Source organism: Lacerta agilis, chromosome 4, assembly GCF_009819535.1.
Source record: "Lacerta agilis isolate rLacAgi1 chromosome 4, rLacAgi1.pri, whole genome shotgun sequence".
In the NCBI taxonomy this organism is placed as follows: domain Eukaryota; kingdom Metazoa; phylum Chordata; class Lepidosauria; order Squamata; family Lacertidae; genus Lacerta; species Lacerta agilis.
This window is the reverse complement of record NC_046315.1, coordinates 2,032,389-2,051,100: the sequence shown is the minus strand read 5'-3', so window position 1 is coordinate 2,051,100 and position 18,712 is coordinate 2,032,389. Positions and strand designations below refer to the sequence as shown.

The following is an 18,712-nucleotide window of genomic DNA, read 5'->3' as shown; positions in this document are numbered from 1 at the left end:
GGCTCACACGCAGCATGGTTGTTCTTGAGTTCTAATTCCGTTGTTACCAGTAATAATAAAAGGACATTTGGAACCAGCGCTGACTCTGACTCTTATCCTAGCTGAGTATATAACATGATCAATTAATTTTTTTAATAAAGAATTTATTGGTATTTTGACAAATAACAAAGAAAAACAAGTACTACAAACATACATATAAACTACAATTCAAAATACAAAATACAAACAAAAGAAAAAAGAAAACAAATACATTACCTGACAATACAGCTACAATAAAAACATCAACTTAACTGTCTTAATCTTGTTTCTAAACTTAATTAATGGACTTCCTCTCGTCCTCTCTTCTGCGTTCATTTCTAATCTTCTTTCAGTAACTTTGTAACATTGTAAAATCTTATTTAACACACATAAACTAAATCTTACATCCATACCTCAAATTTTTAACCTATTCTAACAAACTGCATAACGTATTACCTAAACAACCTCTTATATCCTCTCTTTATTTAACCTCTAATGCTGAAGCCGATATATCCTCTGATTCCAGCACATCTATTATTATTAAATCTTATCTTAACCAAAATCAATATAACACTTCTATTACATATACATCTTTTTCCCTCTGGTTTCAGAAATCCGTGGTCAGCCTTTTTATAACCATTCCCTTTACACTTTCCTTCTTTACCCCACCCCCCTTCTATCCATCTCTATTCTTCCTTTTTCCCTTCCTTTCCCCCACTGTTCCCCCCCAGAGTCCATCCTTTCCAACTCCTTCTAAAAATTCCGTTGTTTGTACCATCGCAAGTTCAACACTGAACACTCTTTGTATCTTCTTCTTCTTCTTCAGAATGTGGCCATCTTCCTGACAAGTAATTGTAATAAGTTCACAAAGTATCTCTTCTCCACTTTCCTCTTGTTGCATGCTCCAATACAATTCCAAAACTCCTGAACTGCCACTCCAGAAGTTCTTTGTTCTTTGAAAAGTAAAAGCCCCCTGCCTCTCACGCTTAGGAGGCTGTTCTTGTTTATGAGCTTGTGTACAATCCTCTTCTAAGATTTCAACTGGAGAAATATTCTTTTCCTCCTTTTTAGCAAGTGGGTCTCTAATAGAGTCTATCAAAATTATTTCAGAGTCTTTCAATGTTGTTTCAATCTGAGCAAACTTTTCCAGAACATTCTGTTGAAGTAAGTTCATTTGAAACCAAAATCTTTCCATTGTTAAGTCTAGGGGACAGTGGGATCTGAGTAGGCAAGAAAACCACAGGGTGTCAGTACTTTTCCATCTGCGCATAGAAATCCACCATTTTCAGCCTGGCCCAGATTCTTCGCCAGAAGGTTAAAAGAGTTGTAAATCCATAAAAAAGCAATCAATCTTAATCTCAATCTTCCCCCAGCCGGGGTTTCAACAGTCTCTGAAATCAGCTCTTAACTTCAAAGCAAATATTTAATGGCAACAGTTTCTTGGCGTTACTGTGCTAATTATCGCTATCAGAGAGAAACGGACTCCCTCATTTTAATTTCTCTCTGCAAGCCTAATTTTAAACTTTTAGGGTCCCAATTGTTCTCCGTACTTACAGAGTGCTTCTTTTATATCCAAATTTGAGGAAAGACGGAGCGCTCAAATCCAGCAGCCGGCTGCCGCTTCGTTTCCACGGTTGGAGACGGGGCCCCTTCACTCAAGCCTCCCTTTTACAAGGGAAACCTGAGAAGGGGTTGGCACCTTGGGGCCCGCTAGAAACCCTAGACCACGGGACGCTCTCCCCGTGGTTTACCGGAGCCCGCAGCGTGGTTGCGATGGCTCCTACCCCCGAGGAAACTGGAGCTGTCTCGGAACTGAGACAACTCCCAGCTGCTGGAAATGGCGCTCGCCGCCGGAAGTATAACATGACCAATTTAAGAAATAATAATAACAATATTTATTTATTATTTTCCCAAACCACTCTGGGCGACTTCCAACAATATATTAAAATACAATACTCCATCAATTATTAAAAGCTTCCCTAAACATAATAACAACAACCATTCATTTTCAGTCCATTGAATTACCAATTAAGCATTTCTGGAAAGGGAAATGGCATACTTTTGTATATTAGCATAAGAAGCATGCACCAGAAAGTATTACTCATTTATGCTGAGAATAGGATTTATTTCTTTTGAACTTTGCTTGGTTCCTCCTTGGTAGTCAGTGCGATTGTTTCTTTCTTTCTTTTTTAATTGCATTTATTTATTTTCCAATACAAATCTCAACAAATCTCATTGAAATTATTTCAATTACCGATCATATTACAATCCAAATTAATTATACAATTCCCAATTAAAACAATTCCAATTATACCTAATTTTTATAACAATTTTTATATATGGACTTCCCATGCCTCGGACGCCGGAGCTGTCTTCTCATCTCTTTCAATTGCATCCAAAGTCCCGTACGTTCACAGCCTCTGATATATGCCAGCAAGCAGATGGAATTAGAATGAGTAATGTCTCCGTATGGATAAGGTCACTCTTCTTTCCAAGTGCCACATTCCGACCGTCGCCATCTTCTCCTCCCGTTGCGCACCAAACTTCTTCGCACAGCTTCTCTCCCCCGCTAGCATTGCACCCACTCCTTTCCAGGAGGGCCAGTCACCTCTAGAAAGGCCAATATCCATCATCCACCAGAACGGGCTTCTCCCTTTGAAGTGGTGCTCTGCTTCACGGGATCTCCACAACAATCTATCTTTGCTGCGCCATTACCAGTCGGATGTCCTCCGTTACTATTAAATCTTTCCAAGTCTTGCTTTCAATTCTGTACATCCAATCTTTTCTGCCAAGTTGAATCTCAATTTTTAAAGTCTGCTTGCTATTTCCCAGTGAAAGTGGATTTTCTGGGTGGGAAGGTGTTAAGTAAAATATTGAGGCAAAACAAACATAGAGTCTAGGGCTCCGCCCTTCCTTTCCCTCCTTCACATACCATTGTAAAGTCCACATCTTCTTCCGATTTTCCTTTCTTAACTGCTCAGGGCTGAATCTGTTAGCAACATTCTTTTCACTCCTTTGTCCGAGGCATCCCCAAAACTTTAAGCCAAATTTATATTTCCAGGTCTAGGAATTATTTCTTTTGAACTTTGCTTGGTTCCTCCTTGGTAGCCAGTGCGATTGTTTCAGCAGTGCTCGAACTCAGGACCCGCTGCCTTGAGGGACATCTAAGAGCTTGACTTCTATTTCAGTTACAGGTGGGTAGCCGTGTTGGTCTGCCATAGTCGAAACAAAATAGAAAATTCTTTCCAGTAGCACCTTAGAGACCAACTAAGTTTGTTCTTGGTATGAGCTTTCGTGTGCATGCACACTTCTTCAGATACACTGAAACAGAAGTCACCAGACCCTTAAATATAGTGAGGGAGTGGGGAGGGGTATTACTCAGAAGGGTGGTGGGAATGGGTGATCAGCTGATAGGTGTGGAAAACCTGTTGACGACTCTTAACGGCTGCAATTAGTCTTGCAGGGAAAGGCAAGGGGTGAGATGGCTAAAGATAGCATTGTTATGTATAATGAGATAAGAATCCAATGTCTTTGTTCAGACCAGGTTTCTCCATGGTTCTAAGTTTGGTGATTAGTTGTAATTCAGCCACTTCTCTTTCCTGTCTGTTTCTGAAATTCCTTTGTATTAAGACAGCTACTTTGAGATCTTGTATAGAATGTCCTGGGAGATTGAAGTGTTCTCCTACTGGTTTCACTGTCTTGTGATTCCTGATATCAGATTTATGTCCATTTATCCTTTGGCGTAGGGTTTGGCCTGTTTGTCCAATATAGAGAGCTGAAGGGCACTGTTGGCATTTGATTGCATACACAATGTTGGAAGATGAGCAATTAAATAGTCCTGAGATGGTATGTTTGATGTTGTTGGGACCAGTAATGGTGTTGTCCGGGTTTATGTGGCAGCAAAGTTGGCATCTGGGTTTATTGCAGGCTCTGGTACCAGTGTCCATGTTGAGTCCTGTTGTTGTATTATTGTGGGTGAGGAGCTGTTTGAGATTGGGTGGCTGTCTGTAGGCGATGACATAAAAAAGCTATCTTTAGCCATCTCACCCCTTGCTTTTTTCCTGTAAGGCCAATTGCAGTCATTAACAGTCATCAACAGGTTTTCCACACCCATCAGCTGATCACCCATTCCCACCACCCTTCTGAGTAATACCCCTCCCCACTCCCCCACTATATTTAAGGATCTGGTGACTTCTGTTTCAGTGTATCTGAAGAAGTGTGCATGCACACGAAAGCTCATACCAAGAACAAACTTAGTTGGTCTCTAGGTTGCTACTGGAAGGATTTTTAAATTTTTTATTTTGTTTTGTCTATGGCAGACCAACAGGGCTACGTACCTGTAGCGATTATTTCAGCAGGGCTAGGACTCAGGACCCGCTTCCTTGAGGGACATCTAAGAGCAGTTTGGCAGGGGAAAGGTCTCCCTTGGGAGGGGGTGGACTCTCCTTCCTTGGAGGTTTCTAAGCAGAGATGCTTTGGCTGAGATTCCTGCATTGCTGGGGGTTGGACTAGATGACCCTCGGATCCCCTCCTATCTCTCCACTCCTGAATTCCTTTCCTCCTGCAAAGCCCTTTTCCCTGCAAGCTGTTCCTCCGGTTTCTGGCCAAGGGAGGGAGATGCTCAGAGTCCAACAAAGAGCCTCACCCCCAAAAGGATATCTGGGCATTGGAGCCCCCCTAAGTCCATAAAAAAGAATAAAAAGCCAAGGTTAATCAAAGCGAGAGAGGAATGAGTTGGACGGACTCGGCTTTGCAAGGGTTAAAGGGAACCGAGCTGCCTTCCTAGAGAGGACAGGAAGCAAGAGAGAGGAGGCCAGGTCCTCCAGAGCCCAGGCCCCTCCCTCTCCTGCAAGGGCTGCCTGGCTGTCCCCTCCTGGGATCTGGTGAGTGGGGAGGCGGTGGGGGTCCCAGGGCTGCAGCAGGGGAGGGGGCCAGCCTGGGGGGGGGCCTGGTCTGCTCATGCAGGGGGAGGAGAGAGAGGGGCCGGCCAGGGAGGGGCCAGGTCTGCAACGCTCTCCTCCCGGGAGATCACAGGATCCCAAATGGATCCCACGAAATCTCCCTTCTTCGAACAAAGGAGTCCCTGGGACTTGAACTCTGCGTGACGTCGCTCAGCGTCATTGCACAACAGAGGAAACATGGGCAAATGGTTTTCCAAAGCTGGACGAGGAAGGAAGGAAAGGGGGGAGAGAAAGGGCAGGAATAAAGAGAGGGATCCCAGCCCATAGTCTGGCTGCTGCATTGCAAACCAGTTTCCCAGTGTCTCCAAGGGCAGCTCCACACGGAGGCCACTGCAGCAATCCCCTCGCACCCAGAGCAGGGCATCCCAGGACCACATCCTCTCTGTCCCAAAGGGATTGTTGCTGGAAAACCAGCCGGAAATGGGCGCTGCTACTCACTGAGCCTCCAGGGACCTTGTGTGTGTGTTAAGCTATCTAACAGAATATTAATGCTAAAATACCTGCCTAAATTTCAGGGGAAGTGTCTTTGGCCTCACCCACTTGGCACTCAGGGGGTTGGCCAGATACATACCTGGCCCCCAGAGCAAAGAAAAAGGGACCCCCCCCCCCCGAAGTCTGTCTTGAGAGCGGCAGAGAGTCGAACTGCAAGAAAAGGAGACAGAAGCAGGGGAGTGGGGGTGGGAAGGAACTCCTGAGGACACCCATTAGACCCAGGCATCCATTTTTCACAAGATACAAGGGATTCCCTTGTCAGTCAGTTCTGACTTCATGCATTGACTCGAAGGCAGAAGAAACCAGGTTGATTCATCTCCCAGAAATCCCTTCATTTCCCTCCAGATTTTGCATAGCTAGAAGGCTAGAGATTTATTTCTTCTCCTCTTTCTCCTCCTCTTTCTTTTCAGAAAGATACCTCATAGTCTGGGATGTGGTGCAGTCCAGCCCTGGTTTCCTCCAAGACTCATCCATGCTTGCTCCGGGAACCATTCCCTCCCCCCGTCCTACAAATTTTGTAAGAGAACAATGTATTTGCTTTCTAGGATTTCCTAGAGCTTCTCATTCAGACGGACAGAACTTGGCAGAAGACCAAAGGGTTCCATCCGATCTCTCAGAGGCTTCCTGAGAGCACAGATGGATGAGCAAGACTCAGCTGGCCCTGGAACAGGAAGAGGCCATGCCATCCAAACTGGGAGCAGTTGGGGATTCTGGGAAAACCCAGTGCAGAAGATCCTGGGTGAGGAGGACACCCTCCGCTCAGAGGTGCAGAGCCAGCAGTTGAGGCAGTTCTGCTGCAAGGAGACCAAAGGACCCCGAGAGATTTGCAGTCGACTCTACCACTTTTGCCACCAGTGGCTGAAGCCGGAAAGGCACACGAAAGCTGAGATGCTGGACCTGGTGATCTTGGAGCAGTTCCTGGCTGTCCTTTCCCCGGAGATGGAGAGCTGGGTGAGGGAATGTGGAGCGGAGACCAGTTCCCAGGCGGTGGCCCTGGTCGAAGGTTTCCTCCTGAGTCAGGCAGAGGAGAGAAAGCAGGTGAGAGAGACTTTCCTCTGGATACTCCCAAAGGGCTCTTAGCAGGGTGGAGAACATCCCATAACGGTCTGCTGATGGCCCATCCTTTTTCTGGGAAAGTATCCATGGAATGAGATCTCACACCTTTCAAGTCTTTGTCATTCTCTTTGTAATATTTCTCGCCATTCTCTGTTTTGAATCCTTGTTTCTTTTTCAGGGAAAGGATCATTTTGCAGAAATGGACCTGGATTCCTGTGAGGCAGAGAGGCCTCCGTTGGACACCAGAGAGAGGCCACTGGGTAAGGAGGAAGGTGGATTTTCTTCCTTTGGTCTCATTCTGTTGGTTTTCCAACTCATCTGAGGGTTCTTTTCATCTTGTTTTGTGAGGAGACAGTTGGGAACAAGGGTCCAGAGGAGGGGAGATGTATTTTTGCACAACTAACATATGAAATGGGCACAAACCTAGAGATGCCCTAGAATCATAGAATCCTAGAGTTGGAAGAGACCCCAAGGGCCATCCAGTCCAACCCCCTGCCAAGCAGGAAACACCATCAAAGCATTCCTGACAGATGGCTGTCAAGCGTCTGCTTAAAGACCTCCAAAGAAGGAGACTCCACCACACTCCTTGGCAGCAAATTCCACTGTCCAACAGCTCTTACTGTCAGGAAGTTCTTCCTAATGTTTCGGTGGAATCTACTTTCTTGTAGTTTGAATCCATTGCTCCGTGTCCGCTTCTCTGGAGCAGCAGAAAACAACCTTTCTTCTTCCTCTATATGACATCCTTTTATATATTTGAACATGGCTATCATAGATGTTTTACCTGTGAGAGAAGAAGGCACTCCTGGTGTCCTGCTTACCTTTTCTCTCTTGCAGGTGACAGAATGAAGCCAACAAGACCTCCTGATCCGTCTTTTCATGGGGGCAGAGGGGAAGCGGTGGCTGTGGAACCAGATCAGGTCAGGGGAAGCTGCCATGTGGGGACAGAGGCCGAAGGATGGAGCAATGTCATGGACTGGTTGGGCACAGAGGAATGGTGGGAGGAAGCAGCCGGAGAACCAGGAAGGGAAGATGGCTCAGAGCCCAAGAAGTGGAGGTGGAAGAAGGATGGGCGGTCAGAGGGAGAAGAGGGAGAAGTCTGGGAAGAGGAGGTGTCAGAAGCTGAAGAGGTTACAGGGCTTAGTGAGCTGGGAGACTCTGTGGCAGAATGCAGGGCAGAATGAGAGGCAGAAGAGGAAGGAGGTGAGTGGGAGGAGGGAGGTCAAGAGGCAGAGGTGAGTCAGGAGAAGGAGGAGCCACCGGTGGTTCTCTCTCCTCCTGCCAGAAGCCACCCTCCCTGCTTGTCTCTCAGAGCCAGAAGACTCTAGCAGGAATGTCTACTAGATCATCCAAGACAGATGGCCATCCAAAATAGGCTTATTTTATTTCTAGATTGATCAGTGAATGCTAAAATTGGTTTCTAAGCAGTTGACATATTAAAACAAATAGTGGCCTGGATTCACCTAACCAGCCCCATCCGCTGCAAAATAGGGCCTGCCCCCCATTCCTCCCCCTCTGCATGCCCCCATGAGCCCCTTGTATTTGACTCTAGGGCATTGGGAGGGAACTCCCCAGAACAGCTCACAAGGAGAGGAGAAAGGGGATCCTTCCATCAGGCAAACTGGAATGCTTGCGTAGGGAGAATGAGTTGAAAAACACAGGGTGGAGTAACACCTATTTGCACAAAGACGAACACCCATAATTAAAAGGCAGAATTAATAATGATGATGATAACAACAACAACATTTAATTTATACCCCGCCATCCCTAGCCAAGACCAGGCTCAGGGCGGTTAACACCAGGTATAGAAACAATTGATTAAAATACAACTTGAAAACAAGATTAAAATACAATATTAAAGTGCAGCCTCATTTCAGTAGAAACTCAAATAAAAAAACTGTTTCAGGAAGAAAACGTCAAATCATTCACCAAGGCCAACTCTCCAGACTGGTCCTACGTGGGCCGGAAAAAAGCCAGGGAAGTCCCCAGATAGGAGTTCCATCACAGAAGGAAAAAGGAAAGAGGGGGAGGGGATCAAGTTGATTCCAAGCCAAAGGCCAAGCAGAACAACTCTGTCTTACAGGCCTTGAGGGAAGAAATCAGATCCCGCAGGGCCCTGGTGTCATGAGACAGAGCGTTCCACCAAGTCGGAGTCAGTGTTGAAAAGGCCCTGGCTCTGGTTGAGGCTAATCTGACTTCCTTAGGGTCCAAGATCTCCAGAGTGTCGCTATTTATGGTCCTTAAGCTTCTCCGCGGGGCATACCAGGAGAGGCGGTCCCGTAGGTACAAGGGTCCTAGGCCGCAAAGGGCTTTAAAGGTCAAAACCAGCACCTTAAACCTGACCCTGTACTCCACCGGGAGCCAGTGCAGCTGGAAAACCACTGGGTGAATAGTAGGGTGGGTCATAAAATTTCCCCCCGAAAATGTATCCTCCCTTGATCTTATCTCAGGGTTATGGTATAAACATAGTTAAATTTCAAATTTGGGACAAATCGGTTAATAATTTTGACCCTGCTCCTACAAATTGAAATTTTGCCTCACCACGAGTGATAAAAACATAGAAATTTGACTCATTTAATTCTCAGTATGTTAAATTGTGAACTAATAAACATAAATTTTAGGTTTTATGTAGAGTAATAATAGTTGCATACTATTATTTTCTGCAATATCTATTTATTTAAGATAAAACATACATTTAGCATTATATAAATATGGTGCACTGTACAATGTATATTGTGCATAAGGCATAATTTTATTAATTACACAAAATGAAAGTGTTTAGTACAATTTATACCTAAGTAATTAAGTATAATGTGATGTTTTGATGCAACACATGAGTGGCGTTTTATTGTTTATGTTTAGTACACCGTTTGCTTAATTGTTCCATATAATTTTTTCAAAACCATTGGTTTTTCATGTAAATTATCAACATGTTTTATCTTAAATAAATAGATATTGCAGAAAATAATAGTATGCAACTATTATTACTCTACATAAAACCTAGTTTATTAGTTCACAATTTAACATACTGAGAACTAAATGAGTCAAATTCCTATGTTTTTATCACTTGTTGTCAGAGGACTGCCCTCGGCGAAAGGCAAGGTGGTGCCAGGGCTTTATCAGTATCGCGAGGCCCTGTCTCAGACGCTGAGCAACTCCTCTTCATCCAGTGGGGGAAGCAGTGATCCTTCGAGTGGGGAGGGGGAGATGGGAGCAGGAAGTGGGGACCAGGCCTCTGACAGGGGAGGAGAGCCCTCACACCGAGCAGAGGCTGGAAGTGAGGCGTCCCTTCTGTCTCCCCTTTTGCGCAGAGGGGAAAGGCGCAGGGGGGTAGGCGGGGGTTCCGCATCCCACGCCTTTTATGCTGGGCAAAGAACCGGAAGGGGTCATTCCAGGACTCTGCCAAAGGATGAGATGGACGTTCTTTCTTTAGCTGCACTGTAAATATTTGCACCATTAAAGAAATTAGTTTCAGAAGCCATGCGTCAGCCTGGTTACTCATGAGCAGCCACTAATAAACCTTACATTTGTGGTGAGGCAAAATTTCAATTTGTAGGAGCAGGGTGTAAATATTAACCAATTTGTCCCAAATTTGAAATTTAACTATGTTTATACCATATGCCTGAGATAAGATCAAGGGAGGAAACATTTCCGGGGAAAATTTTTTTATGACCCACCCTAGTGAATAGGCTCCCATGGCAGGGACTCTGTGAGGAGCCTCGCTGCACTATTCTTCACCCGCGGGAATTTCTGGGACAGCTTCAAGGTCAGCCCCACTTAGAGCGAATTACAGTAGAAAATAAGCATCCACAAATAAAATGTGCAGCAAAGCAATCCTATAGAAAAAAACAGCGCAATTTGGAGGAACGAAAAAAGAGAGCATTGTGTAGCAGATGATATTTCTGCTGTCTCAGAGGAGGACATTTCCCTTTTTCTTTCAGGGTCCAGTGTGCTTTGAAGATGTCGCTGTTCGTTTCACGGACGAGGAGTGGGCGTTGCTGGATCCTGACCAGAGAGCTCTGCATAAGGACGTCATGGAGGAGAATTGTGGGATCGTGGCCTCTCTTGGTAAGGCTCCCTGTGGGATCGTCATATCTGCCTGGAAATTCAAAAAATACCTCTATGTGACCAACCTCATATATTTTCACAGAGCTCAACAGCGCCCCCTACAACACCTGGGAACCTAACACCCCCACAATAAACAGTAAATTACAAGGTTTTTTTTTTCAACAATCTTCCTCAAATTATTCCTTTTTCTACCACGATTGGGCTGCTCTGAACTGCCCAGGCCATCTTGAATGTCAGCTTCAGAATTGTTAGGAAAGATAAGTAGCTTCAGGTTTTCTGTTTTTGTTTTTGCTCCTGTCAGTCTTGGGTTGACCAAAGAGATGAATGACATTGGAGGTGGAGGGGATGCCATGACTGGGCCAAACAAAATCCATCCCAGAGAAGAGCCAGGCTTATTGAATATCAGGTGGTAGTAGCAGTGAGGATGATAACACGGAGCAATGGATTCAAACTACAAGAAAGAAGATTCCACCTAAACATTAGGAAGAACTTCCTGACAGTAAGAGCTGTTGGACAGTGGAATTTGCTGCAAAGGAGTGTGGTGGAGTCTCCTTCTTTGGGGGTCTTTAAGCGGAGGCTTGACAGCCATCTGTCAGGATTTCTTTGATGGTGTTTCCTGCTTGGCAGGGGGTTGGACTAGATGGCCCTTGTGGTCTCTTCCAACTCTATGTTTCTATGTTTCTATAATAATAATAATATTATAAGTAATACAGTGGTAGCTCAGTATACAAACTGTCAGGGAACTGTCCCCGGCACAGTGCAAGGTGGTGGAAGGGCTCTTGGGATGCTACAGAGAGCCCCAGCCCCACATGACCAGCAGCACCTCCTCTGGCAGCAGCGGACGCAGCGAGGCTTCCAGTTGGGAGGGGCATGGGACTCGGGATGGAGGGTCGAGGCTCTGAGGATGCTGGAAAGACCCAGCGCTCCCCTAGCCCAAGGGGCGAGGGAGGAGGCACGCAATTTCCGTCGCCCCAAAGGCGTCGAGGGGTGAAACGAAAGGATGGAAGGCGCGGTATTCGTATACCAAAACGCTTTTGTTGGGGTCAGAACCGGACGGGGCCATTCCTGGATTCTGCCGGCGTTTGATACAGACATGAACTTTTTAGCTCTGCACTGTGCATAGTATGCACAATAAAACTACAAAAGGAAAGGTCGGAGTTTTGCCTGGTAACTCATGAGCAACTAACCGAGGACCGTACACAAACATATTAACAATAATATTTAAATCGAGGTACCACTGTAGTAATAATAATTATTCTTATTTATATCCTGACCATCTGGCTGGGTTAACCCAGCCACTCTGTGCGGCTCCCAACACATATGTAAACATGAAACATAAATAATAATAATAATAATCTGATCCCATATAGAAAGAACATTAACTTTAAAATGAACAACTTATACTAGTCATTTTTTCTTTGCTTAATGATACGATATTTTTATTTTTGTTTATTTTATTTGTATTATTATTGCTGTATTTGTATTTTCTTTCTACAAATGTATTGAATTTGGAACCTGTTAGGGGTATCAACAAAATCAAGCAGATACAGTACCGTATTTTTCGCTCCATAGGACGCACTGGACCATAGGGCGCACCTCATTTTTAGAGGAGGAAACCCAGGAAAAAAACATTTTTCTGGTTTTCCTCCTCTAAAAGCCCTGTTTGTTTGTTGTTGTTTTTTTGAGGATCAGCTAAAAGTTTTGCAGCTTTTTTGCAAAGGGAAAAGCCCTGGCTTTTTTGAGGATCAGCTGAAAGTTTTGCAGCTGTTTTTGCAAAGGCAAAAGGTCTTTTTTTTAGGATCAGCTAAAGGCTTTGCAGTTTTTTTTGCAAAGGGAAAAGCCCTGGTTTGTTTGTTTTTTGGTGTTTTTTTGAGGATCAGCTAAAGGTTTTGCAGCTTTTTTTGCAAAGGGGGAAAAGCAAAGCTCCTTTTGCAAAGGGGGAAAAACAAAGAGGAAAAGCCCCATTTTTATGGGGTTTAACTCACATTTCTGAAAAATCTTAAGGAAAAGGAGCCATTTCTACTGTTTCCAGACAGATAATCTAATCAGTCAGTCACATGTCCTGGGGAAACAAACAACCTCCCTCTGCAGCACATTCAACAAAGGAGGGCGGGGCTGAAAGGGAGCCGGGACTCTTATCTCTCTCCCGATCTATTTCTGATCAGCTGCTGAGCGGGGTCCATTCAACACTCCCTTTTCTCTTTGTAAAATAAAAAGCACAATCTGCTTTTGGCTCCTGGGCAATTCAGCTCCAGGGACCACCATTCGCTCCATAAGACGCACAGGTATTTCCCCTTACTTTTTAGGAGGAAAAAAGTGCGTCTTATGGAGCAAAAAATACGGTAATTGCAATTGTTTTCTGTTTTTTATTTTTTGTTTGTTTGTTTGGAACGTTTATTGTACATTTATGGTAAATAGTGTATACCTCATAACTGAACAACAATAAAAAAATTCATATCATATATATATATATATATATATATATATATATATATATATATAATTTTATATTACAGTTTTGATATATATCAAACAAAGCAACATTCAACAACTCATCAGAATCTAATAATAAATTTGTTGGTTAATGACAAACAACACAGGTAATGAACACACACCGTACTCCCTTCAGTTCTTCTCCATTTGTTCCTGAGACTCTAATCCCTTTTTGTCTCCACTGCAGATTGTGATGCATCAGAAATCGAGAACAAAGGTGACCACGACAAAATCCCCAGAGAGGAGAAGCCACATAAAAATTTGGAGTGCAGAGAAAGCTGCAGTCAGAGATCCCATTTCACTTCCCATCAACAAAATCTCATTGGAAAGAAACTCTATCAGTGTGTGGAATGTGGAAAGAGCTTCAATCACTCCTCCTCTCTCACTTCCCATCAAAGAATTCATACAGGGGAGGAACCCTACCAGTGTGTGGAATGTGGAAAGAGCTTCAGCCAGAGATCCCATCTCACTTCCCATAAAAGAATTCATACAGGGGAGAAACCATATCAATGTGTGGAATGTGGAAAGAGCTTCAGTCAGAGCTCCGATCTCACTTCCCATAAAAGAATTCATACAGGGGAGAAACCCTATCAGTGTGTGGAATGTGGAAAGAGCTTCAGTATGAGCTCCTCTCTCACTAAGCACCGGAGAATTCATACAGGGGAGAAACCCTATCAGTGTGTGGAATGTGGAAAGAGCTTCAATCACTCCTCCTCTCTCACTTCCCATCAAAGAATTCATACAGGGGAGAAACCCTATCAGTGTGTGGAATGTGGAAAGAGCTTCAGTCAGAGCTCCAATCTCACTTCCCATCAAAGAATTCATACAGGGGAGAAACCATATCAGTGTGTGGAATGTGGAAAGAGCTTCAGTACGAGCTCCTCTCTCACTGAGCATCAAAGAATTCATACCGGGGAGAAACCATATCAGTGTGTGGAATGTGGAAAGAGCTTCAGTCAGAGCTCCAATCTCACTTCCCATAAAAGAATTCATACAGGGGAGAAACCCTATCCGTGTTTTGAATGTGGAAAGAACTTCAGTCAGATTTCCGATCTCACTAATCATCAGAGAATTCATACAGGAGAGAACCCTTATCAGTGTGTGGAATGTGGAAAGAGCTTCAGTCAGAGCTCCTCTCTCACTGAGCATCAGAGAATTCATACAGGGGAGAAACCCTATCAGTGTGTGGAATGTGGAACGAGCTTCAGTCAGATCTCCCATCTCACTTCCCATCAAAGAATTCATACAGGGGAGAAACCCTATCAGTGTGTGGAATGTGGAAAGAGCTTCAATTACTCCTCCTCTCTCACTTCCCATCAAAGAATTCATACAGGGGAGAAACCCTATCAATGTGTGGAATGTGGAAAGAGCTTCAATACGAGCTCCTCTCTCACTAAGCATCAGAGAATTCATACAGGGGAGAAACCCTATCATTGTGTAGAATGTGGAGAGAGCTTCAATAGCAGCTCCCATCTCACTTCCCATAAAAGAATTCATACAGGGGAGAAACCCTATCAGTGTGTGGAATGTGGAAAGAGCTTCAGTACGAGCTCCCCTCTCACTAAGCATCAGAGAATTCATACAGGGGAGAAACCCTATCAGTGTGTAGAATGTGGAAAGAGCTTCAGTCACAGCTCCTCTCTCACTTCCCATAAAAGAATTCATACAGGGGAGAAACCCTATCAGTGTGTGGAATGTGGAAAGAGCTTCAATCACTCCTCCTCTCTCACTTCCCATCAAAGAATTCATACAGGGGAGAAACCCTATCAGTGTGTGGAATGTGGAAAGAGCTTCAGTCAGAGCTCCAATCTCACTGAGCATCAAAGAATTCATACAAGGGAGAAACCATATCAATGTGTGGAATGTGGAAAGAGCTTCAGTCAGAGCTCCGATCTCACTTCCCATAAAAGAATTCATACAGGGGAGAAACCCTATCAGTGTGTGGAATGTGGAAAGAGCTTCAATCACTCCTCCTCTCTCACTTCCCATCAAAGAATTCATACAGGGGAGAAACCCTATCAGTGTGTGGAATGTGGAAAGAGCTTCAATTACTCCTCCTCTCTCACTTCCCATCAAAGAATTCATACAGGGGAGAAACCATATCAGTGTGTGGAATGTGGAAAGAGCTTCAGTACGAGCTCCTCTCTCACTGAGCATCAAAGAATTCATACCGGGGAGAAACCATATCAGTGTGTGGAATGTGGAAAGAGCTTCAGTCAGAGCTCCCATCTCACTTCCCATAAAAGAATCCATACAAAGGTCGGAAGAACCATTCTACAGCTTTAGGAGCCAGGCAAATCTGTAACTTTTTAACCAGATCTTTCATTGATTGTCATCTAATGCCCTTTTAAAATGTCCTGTTTTGTGTTTTTACGTTGTGTTTTTATTTGTAACCATCCTGAAACCTGTGGGGGTAGGGAATAGGCGCTAACTCTTAAAGGCCTAGGGGTCTCTTCCCACCCATGAAATTATTGAGTATTTTTGTGTTATTTTTTTCCAAATCAACCTTTTATTCTTCTTCAACTTGCCATACAACTTCTCTTTAAAATTTCCCTCTTAAAAAAAAGCACAAAGGTCATGAGGAAAACAAAACACAAGAAAATACAAATGTGGAGAGGTTCTTTGCGAGCAAAACGCAAAAGTTGCTTTAAAGCAGCGTATCCCAACCTTGCATCCTCAGCAGCTCTCGGACTGCTGTTTCCATCATCCCTCCCCATTGGTCCTGCTAGCTAGGGATGATGGGAGTTGTCTAGGGATGATGGGAGTCTCGAGACTCAAGTGTGCTTTAAAGGGAAAGTAGGCTGGCCCTGTGACACCCTCTGCTGACCAAAAGCACTGCCCCAGAATCTGAAGTGTAAAGTACTACACTTGGGCAAAAAAAATAATGAAAGGCACAAATACAGGGTGACACCTGGCTTGAGAGCAGTACACGTGAAAAGGATCTAGGAGTCTTGGTAGACCATCAACTTGACATGAGTCCACAGTGTGATGCAGCAGCTAAAAAAGCCAATGCAATTCTTGGCTGCATCAATAGGAGTATAGCATCTAGATCAAGGGAAGTAATAGTACCACTGTATTCCGCTCTGGTCAGACCTCACCTGGAATACTGTGTCCAGTTCTGGGCACCACAGTTCAAGAAGGATACTGACAATCTGGAACGTGTCCAGAGGAGGGCAACCAAAATGGTCAAAGGCCTGGAAAGGATGCCTTATGAGGAACGGCTTAGGGAGCTGGGTATGTTTAGCCTGGAGAAGAGAAGGTTAAGGCGGGATAGGATAGCCATGTTCAACTATATAAAAGGATGTGATACAGAGGAGGGAGAAAGGTTGTTTTCTCCTGCTCCAGAGAAGCGGACACGGGGCAATGGATTCAAACTACAAGAAAGAAGATTCCACCTAAACAAACTTCCTGACAGTAAGAGCTGTTGAGCAGTGGAATTTGCTGCCAAGGAGTGTGGTGGAGTCTCCTTCTTTGGAGGTCTTTAAGCGGAGGCTTGATGTCCATCTGTCAGGAATGCTTTGATGGTGTTTCCTGCTTGGCAGGGGGTTGGACTGGATGGTCCTTGTGGTCTCTTCCAATTCTATGATTCTATGATCCTTATACCTCTTCAAAAATATAGAAAGGCCAGCTTTGGTTAAGTTTTCCCCAATCTCTCTTCTAATTTCTTCATAACTGTAGCCTTGTTCACTTAATACTGCAATTTTACATCGCTTCTGGGTGTCCAATCAACTATTTCTGCCATTTCTACAATTTTGTTATGTTTTACAACCTCACTAAATGAAAGAACACAAAAAACCAACCAACTTGATAGCAATCCCATAACACACTGACAAAAGTCTACCTAAGCAATTTGTGCTTCCTTTTTCTGGTTATTTGGCTATAACATTTGATAGAATATGGGTAATTGAACAAACTTTGTTGGATTTTATTCTTGATTAAATTATCTTTCCGTTGATATATAATTTTATATATTGGTGGTAATTTAAAATCGTATATCTTTATTGACTTATAATTTTTTTTTTTAAACAGAATTTATTGACATTTTCATAATATAACACAAACCCAACCCCACACCTACAAATACCAAAACAAATACATATACACATAATGTCAGGATTCTTCTTCTTATCTATATACTTTACAAAAAAAAAAAATTCTAGTTCTGAATCTTGACGTTTGACTTCCCCCGCCTATACACCTTCGGTTTTAAATCAATATACTATTTCCTTAACAACTTTTCTCTATAAAAAATTTAACTTTACTTAAAATGAAAAAAAACACCATTGTCTTAATCTTTGCATTGTAACCTAAATCTTAACCAAGTATTCTTATAGCTAAACTTATTTCTTCTATCCTTTAACATGCTGCTTATAACTTAAAATTCAATATCTCCTTACTTATTTAAAATAAACTTGTAATTAACAGACTTCACACTCCGATTTCGGATACCATGACAGACCAATCAGATTATACATTTAAAGCTTCAACCCACTCCTCCTCTGTCCATTGTCTTTATCTGTCTTTCTCCACAGCCAAATCTCCCATTGTCTTCCTCTGAGTGTCCACAGATCCAGGCAGCGTCCACATCAAACCCAGCATCGAGCCTCAGGGCATTCCATATCTCCATTCTGGGTGCCTCCTCTTTTGCTCCTTCTTCTTGTAAAAATCTTAATTCCATGTCCCTTGACCCCGAGCTGCCACCTCGGGTCTGGATATTGTAAATTTTCCTGTTTCAGGTTCCTTTTCCGTTCGCCCAGCCGTTTCCGACCATCCTCCAAGCGCCCCTCCCAGCTCTTTGCCAAAGCTTGATTCCATTGTATAGAACTTTTGAAAAGCCTCCTCTGTGGAAAATACATCCTTTTTATGAATAATTCCACTCAAGACTTGTAGTTTCCGATTAAGTAATTCCATCTGCAAAATAGTGAGCATTTCCTCCTCCCTTAAATCAGAGCTCGATGCCAGTGCGATCGCAAAGTCCAGCATTTTGAGAGAGAGGGTGAGTATCAGATTTCAGTTCCTGTCTCTTCCTTCCTTTGTCTCAATTTTTCCACAACAAACCAAGTCGCCGCCATTTCTCCGAAGCCGGAGTATAAAGACCAAAACTTCAAACGGAGATATTTTTTCCCCAATTAACCCCCGAAGGGAGATCTCAACAGACTCAGTTTTCAAATTCCAAATACTTTCTATTGATTGTTGTAGCAGCAGTCACTTAAAGGGTTAATTTCTTTCACCTCTCGAAGGGAGGGAGGCGGGCTGCCTTTCTTCTTTCCCCCAGAGCGTTCCAGGAATACAAAGAGTCAATCAATTACTCACAGCCTCTGGGTTCTTATCAGCTCCTTAATGACAGGTAGAACTTAGACGCTCATCACAGGCTTTGCCGCCGCATTTTCATCCCGGTTGGGGCTTTTCCCCTATAGCCCGGCTCCGTCGTCCCTTCACCCCCACTCCCCTTTACAGGGGGAGCGGGGGAAGGGTTCGGAGCCACAACGGGCACAGCCGGGGAGCCCAGGGTGCGAGACGCTCTTCCCGCACCCCAACCGGAGCCCCGCTATGCGGCTGCAGGGCTCCTAACCCCCGGAATGAACTGGGTGCCTCGCAGCCGAAGCAACCCACGACCACCCCCATGC

General features: G+C 44.1%; 1 protein-coding gene and 1 pseudogene across 1 annotated transcript in view; one reads left to right on the top strand and one right to left on the bottom strand.

Annotated features, from left to right (window-relative positions):
• The window catches only part of LOC117044872, a 934,741-nt pseudogene that overhangs the window by 480,330 nt on the left and 435,699 nt on the right, over positions 1 to 18,712 (bottom strand).
• The window catches only part of LOC117045003, a gene marked incomplete at its 5' end in the record, with an annotated part of 374,050 nt that overhangs the window by 61,580 nt on the left and 293,758 nt on the right, over positions 1 to 18,712 (top strand). The window contains 1 exon segment of the mRNA XM_033145796.1: positions 13,325 to 15,278. Coding sequence (XP_033001687.1) covers positions 13,325 to 15,278 — 1,954 coding nt within the window.